This window comes from Xiphophorus hellerii, chromosome 2 (assembly GCF_003331165.1).
Source record: "Xiphophorus hellerii strain 12219 chromosome 2, Xiphophorus_hellerii-4.1, whole genome shotgun sequence".
Lineage (NCBI taxonomy): Eukaryota > Metazoa > Chordata > Actinopteri > Cyprinodontiformes > Poeciliidae > Xiphophorus > Xiphophorus hellerii.
In genome coordinates this window covers 6503568-6510085 of record NC_045673.1, presented here as the reverse complement: position 1 = coordinate 6510085, position 6518 = coordinate 6503568, and the positions used below count along the sequence as shown (strand labels likewise).

At 35.8% G+C, this 6518-nt stretch overlaps 1 protein-coding gene across 1 annotated transcript; it reads right to left on the bottom strand.

The window, feature by feature from the left end:
• Window positions 1-337: 337 nt before the first annotated feature.
• parp16 (poly (ADP-ribose) polymerase family, member 16) lies at window positions 338-6001 on the bottom strand. Its single transcript, XM_032551189.1, has 7 exons — window positions 5898-6001; window positions 5129-5325; window positions 3022-3159; window positions 2731-2937; window positions 1896-2067; window positions 847-991; window positions 338-719 (listed from the first exon to the last, which is right to left on the bottom strand). The coding sequence occupies exons 2-7, from the start codon at window positions 5315-5317 to the stop codon at window positions 584-586; spliced, it is 987 nt and encodes a 328-aa protein (XP_032407080.1). The 5' UTR covers window positions 5318-5325; window positions 5898-6001; the 3' UTR covers window positions 338-583.
• Window positions 6002-6518: the final 517 nt, after the last annotated feature.

The following is a 6518-nucleotide window of genomic DNA, read 5'->3' as shown; positions in this document are numbered from 1 at the left end:
AAAATGTTAGACCTCTGAACAACATATTTAAGACAAATTAATTTAAAAAATTTAATTTAAGACATTTTAAGTTCATAATTTTATGTAAAATTTTAAGGTGACACCCTATAATAGAAAACTACCAACCATGTCCTTACTCAGACTTCAAAATAATTCAAGCAATCTTTAAATGTCTTTCAGTTATATACAAATGTCCTTTCTTGCAGCAATTTGACAACTGTAGAAGCAACACCACCCGAACTTAGTCTACTGCAATGTTTTTATTGAAGATAAATGCAAATGTCCAGTTTTTAAGTTTTAAAATAGAGTCTTTAAATGATTAATTAAACCACCGAAATTACAGTTAAAACATTGCAGACCTTTATTAAAATACAGAGCAGCCTCATCAGGATTAATACAGAACAGGGTGCTATAACTGTGATTTAAAACATCCTGGATAACAGTAAACAAGAGCATTTTTACAGTAGAGGAGTAGAGTTAAAGGTGCATAAACATAATCATAGCTCAGGTCTGCATCTTGGCATCTGATCAGAAAAGGCACTGCAGATAATAAGCAGCTGGGGCTGTCCCTAATGCTGTCCTGTCACCTGAATAGTCTGTTCCAGAAAGATACGAACGAGGTGGAGTTAAAGGCACCGATGAAAATGAGGAGCAGGAGATAGAGACTCATCATGATGGCAAAATGGTGTCTGAGGAGCCACGACCTGCTGCGAGAATGCCTGACGAAAAACAAATAATAAACAGCAGTGAATGACGTCTCACTGAACTCTATTCATGTTGATTATTTCCGATTAATTAAAGCAGATTTCTGCACATCTTACTGGAAATGAGATTTGAACCTCTTACCTGGCCAGGTGTTTCCCCTGAGAGTACACAAGCAGATACTTGACTCGTAGAAGCTGATTGTTGGTGACTATAAAGTATTTCTGCGGAACGTCGCCCCCTTCGCTGTTCTTGGCTCGTGAGCGCTGCTTGTCGATGGCATCAGAATCTGAAATGGCAAACGAATAGCAAGCAGCCGTTAGCAAACAGTCGGTCAAATTCTGCTGAAGTTACTGCTGCGTGGGCCGCACCGACTGCAGTTTTTTGGACCGATCTCCGACTGCAGATCTTTAAAAATCCTGACCTGCTGATTACGATTTTTTGGCAATGCTATTTGTTTTGTCTGAAATGTCACTAATTATAGCAAAAAAAGTCGGCGAGTTTGCAAAGGTGGGGTAACTATTGGTAATTGCAAATGTGCAGACATGACCTGCTGGGCCGGTCTGTTGGCCAAACCTCTGTCAGAGGAAAGCAAAAGAAGACAGTGGCTGATTTTTATACCTTTGCTGAGGTAGATAAGATCAGGGGAGAAGATCAACTTCACACGTAAGTATCAGCTGATCATCGATCTCCCAAAATGAAGGAAATCAGCACTGATAAATCGGTGCACCCTTAGTTATTGCAATAAACGATAATATTGCTGTTTTGAGACAATTTTCAAGTGCACCTTGAAAACTGCACTCTGGATGATCAATGATCTTTGAGAACACATTCTTAAAGATCAATAAACTTTCATTTGTAACAGACATTTAACACCAGAACTGGAAGACATTTTAAATATCCGAAATAAATAAACAAAAGAACTGAAGCAGCAAATGAAGTCTCTGTAAACAAAACTGTCCTCCAAAAAACAAATGCTGAGTCGAGTCTAATGCGTCAGACTGAAGCTTATTGTCATCCAGTTTTTAGTAGGAAAAAGAGAAAAGCAACAAATCATGCAAAAGAAAATGATCAAGCATGTTTTAATTTATCACACTGTCAATTGTATTGCTTGTTGCGACAGGCTTAGCTAACAGTAAGTCAAGCAGCAGCTTTTCATGATTTGTGACAAGGAGTTACAAAGCTAGATGCACCTTTTTTCTTCACTTGGCATTTAACGTCTGGATGATCGATGATTTCACATAAGGCAACACAGCTGAGCTGAGGACCCAGGATGCTCTCACGCCAGCCGCTGCTGTGGGGACTGTAGAGGACGGCCATGCTGAGGTCGCTGGTGAGGTACGTCCCCTCTCCAAACACCGAGTTCTGCATGCATCACATCAGGTTGGACGTCAGAAAAAAATGATTATTTCAGTAAACTATCGATTATTCTGATGACATAGTTGCTACTTAAACCAGTAAAAGAAATATGAGAAAATGCTAATAAATGAACAACTCAGTACCTTAATAAGAAAATATAATACGATTAAAAAACATAACTTTTTGTCACAAGTTTGAAGTATGATTTTTGATGTGATGAGAAATAAAACATTTCACATTAACTTGAAAATTAAGAAGCAAGCTTTAATTGAAACATTAAACACTTACTTTTATATTAAACTTCGCCTTCAGTCTAGTTTATGACGATGTATCAGGGCCATTGCAGATAGAAAATAAAATATAAAATTTTTTTGATTAAGGTAAAAAATTTGAGGAAAAAGAAGAATGTTCTGTGTTTGAAAAGGTTGAAAACTTGCTAGAAAGAAAAACTACAAAATCTGGAGATTAACCTAATAAATTTCCTACAAAAAGTAAGAATTGCTAAGCTTGAAAGTTGAAAATATGCCAGAGAAAAAGCTTAATTCTTTTTATATCAATCTCAGATATTTCGAGCAAATCATAATTTAACAAATTTTTAAAAAACTGTAATCTTTCGATGAATTTCTGCATTCCTAGACGTGTAGTATGTTTTATTTTTAAAGCTCAGACCTTGTTGAGGTGACAGTGCAGCCCGTTGTGAATGATTGAATGAAAGTTCTCCAAGCGGCTCCCGTGGAATGCGTAGAAAACTTCTCGTCCTTCTCTCATCTTCTCAAACCGGGTGTTAAAGTGATCAGGGTACTCCAGCTCAAACAGGAAGTCTGGTACCGGTGCAGAAACCCCCTCGTTTTCTGTCAGCTTGCAGAGTTTGGCGTACTAAAGATTAAATATGACACAGGATGAATACAAAGTGGGAAAACAGAATATGATGTGTGTTTATGTGTAATCATAGTGCTGTACCTCATCTTTTTGCAGCGTCTTCACAGCAAAGCTCTTCGAGGAAAGAATCCAGTGTACGAGGGCCAGATGATGATCTCCTTCTCTGGGCCTTAACCGCACCAAATCTCTCACACCAGGCAGGGAGTTCACATCTGCCAACTGAAGAACAAGACAAACATTCTTTAGCATGTTAACTCAAAACATGGCAGTGGCAGCTACAGTGGCACTTCCGGTGTCACGTGCCACGGCTGACCTGCTGCAGCTCAGTAGAGGCAGCTTCCAGCCTTGGTGACATATGCCACGGCTTCTGTGTCAGATTGAATACTGAGTATGAATAATGTGATTTTGAACAAATAAAATAAAAATAAAATGCATATACATACAAAAGCAGTGGCATCTGACACCAAATCAGTGGCAGCTGTATGTATATACAGTACAGACCAAAAGTTTGGACACACCTTTTAATTCAATGAGTTTCCTTTATTTTCATGACTATTGACATTGTAGATTCACACTGAAGGCATCAAAACTATGAATAACACATGTGGAAATATGCACTAAACAAAAAAGTGTAAAACAACTGAAAATACCCCTTATATTCTAGTTTCTTCAAAGTAGCAACCTTTTGCTGTGATTACTGCTTTGCACACACTCTGCATTTTCTTGATGAGCTTCAAGATGTAGTCACCTGAAATGGTTTTCACTTCATAGGTGCCCTGTCAGGTTAATAAGTGGGATTTCTTGCCTTATAAATAGTCATGGAAATAAAGAAAACCCATTTTAATTAGAAGGTGTGTCCAAACTTTTGGTCTGTATTGTGTATATATATATATATATATATATATATATATATATATATATATATATATATATATATATATATATATTCTGGGTTTTTTTTGTTATTTATTTGTTTGAAATAAAATGATTCATGCTCATATTCTATATTCAACATGACACAGAAGCCGTGGCATGTCACTGAAGCTGGAAGCTGCCACTACTGAGCTGTGGCAGGTGACAGCAGAAGTGCCATTATTTTTTCTTCAACTAAATAAATGTACTGAAATGAGTAGTTTAGTGTTATTATTTTAGCGTAGCACTATGCTACATAATATAAAATATTGTTTATTAAGGTAGGGGTGCAGATGATAGTGCAATAAACTGTTGGAAATTTTACCTAGCTGGCACATATGTTGCTTTAATGTGCAAAAACAAAACAGTTCCTTTAATGTTGAATGATGATCATATGCAGACAAAGAGAAAGACAAAAATAGCAACATTAGTAGCACATTACTGCCACCAAGTGTTTACATAAAGTATCATCATCTCTGTAATGTTTGTAGGTATTCCTAATGTAAATAAACTGAAATTGCAGTATTTAAAATTAGATCCCATTAATTACAATTTTAATGAATTTATTTATGGCAGTGTTAACATTTTCAGCTTTTTCTGGTAGTAACTAGTTACATTTACTCAATTACATTTACTTGAGTAACTTCTTTGAAATAATTTACCTCTAGGGGTATTTTTACTACACTGTACGTTTTACTCTTAGTTGAGTAATTTTATTATGAAGTATTCCTGCTCTTACTTAAGTAAATGTTCAAGATTCTCTACCAACTGAATGAAAATCAAACACATTTTAACCAAAAGTTCACCAGATAAAGACACACACCTGCAGTTATTTTTATTAAAGTTTCAGAAGTTTTACATTGACACAAATTGATTTGGAAAAATGTTTCTTTGGTTTGATCTTGCATTATGTAATTATGTTATTTATATGAATGATTTTGGTCTTTAAAATACCAACATTTACACGTAACTTTATATCTTGGTCCAGCTAACGAGGTCATTTTTAAATATTAATTGATTGATATTTTGATCAGGTACTCAGTACTTGAGTTGCCTTTGCGCCTTTTAATCTTACTTGAGTAATTTTTTGGATGCTTACTTTTTACTTATACTTTAGTAAAAATATCTTGAAGTAGTGCTACTCTTACTTAAGTACAATTTTTGGGTAGTCTGCTCACCTCTGACTAAAGATTAAATAAAGTTTTTAAAGATGAATGTTAACATTTAGGACACACCAGCAACTGCATGAGCTTTTCATTGTTTGTAAAGCTCTTACCAGGCCCTCAAAGTCCTTAATGTCACCACTTATGTAGCGAGGAGGGAAGGGTCTGAGCAAAGAGTCCCTCTTGTAGCTCTGAGCAGCAGCCACAAACAGGCTGCAGCGTAGGTCCGCTGCTACGGGGTCTCTGTGCAGACAGGAGCTCACCAGCTCTCTGACAGCCTCAGGTGGCAGAGGTGGCTGCATTCCCAGCACTGAACAAACAAACACGGGTGATAAGACTCAAACAGGTTTACACCAAAACAAATGTTTTTATGCACTTTATGTTGAATCTTGGAACCCAAATTTAAATTCAGCGTTGTATATAGTGAAAAGTGTCGAGGTGAAATTAATTAGGCGCATTTGTTAGTAACTTTTCCCCTACTTTTCCTTTAGTAATTTAAAAGGTGAGTCATTTCTGCAAGGGTTACTAAACTTTACAATACACCTAGTTCACTTGATAACCTTCATTGAGGTCCAAATTAACTTGTATACTGAACTTCAAGATCAAACTTGACATATCAATGAAAACGGAAGCCTACTTATTAAACAATAACATTTAAATTCCGCATTTTTTGTTCTTGTTTAGTGTCTGTGAGCCTTTAAACTCCAAGCTAATTGCTGTAGGGAAGCTGGCTAACATTAGCTGCGACATAAATATCTTCCACAACGTATCGATATCTATGACAAATATAAAACATCTAACTCCTGTTTGTTAATTGAAATGTTTAACAAAGATTCACTGTGTGGTTAAAAGGCGATATTACTGATTAATAACTGATCTTACCTGGCTTAAGTCTTCCTCAACTCATAGCACTACAGTACAGGAAAAGCTAACATAATGTTAGCTAGATTTCTGCTGCGTTCAAGTGCAGTATGAACTTTGTGTGTCACAATTTCACGTTATGAATGAGAGGGAAAATACAATCACAAAATAAAAATATGTCTTTGTGAAGAAGCTAACTTCTGTTGTAAAACTGCATTATCTATTTATTTCTAAACCCGAATATAGGGATATATAGTAAAATTGGCCGAACATTTTAGATTTTTCAACCCTTTCCATGACGCCAAAGCAGCAGACAGTGGCAGATACGAAGATACGCGAAAGCAGCACATATGATACAATAATAAAACATATTTCCTTCTACCTAATTTGGTAATACCTTTTCTTTTCCCCGTAATCTTCAAAAATACATTTGTTGTGTCCTCTTGCTTGCTATTCAAAAACCTCAAAATAAATAATTTGCATAATATGACCCCTGACGAAGAACCCAATTTTTATTTTAATATTTGTCAGGCATTTTATTTTACTAGATAATAATATTCTTATCTGTCAGTTTACTTTATCATTTTAAGAACTTACAACTAAAAGTCTTGCACAATATCTAGATGGCAAATATAAGCAGTG

What these genes read in the sequence shown, in the direction of transcription:
- parp16 (XM_032551189.1), bottom strand. Translation starts at nt 5,317, where the DNA reads ATGCAGCCACCTCTGCCACCTGAGGCTGTCAGAGAGCTGGTGAGCTCC. An exon ending in TGCACTGTCACCTCAACAAG is followed by an intron (nt 2,068 to 2,730) that starts GTCTGAGCTTTA and finishes TGATGCATGCAG; the next exon opens with AACTCGGTGTTTGGAGAGGG. An exon ending in CAGGGGAAACACCTGGCCAG is followed by an intron (nt 720 to 846) that starts GTAAGAGGTTCA and finishes GTTTTTCGTCAG; the next exon opens with GCATTCTCGCAGCAGGTCGT.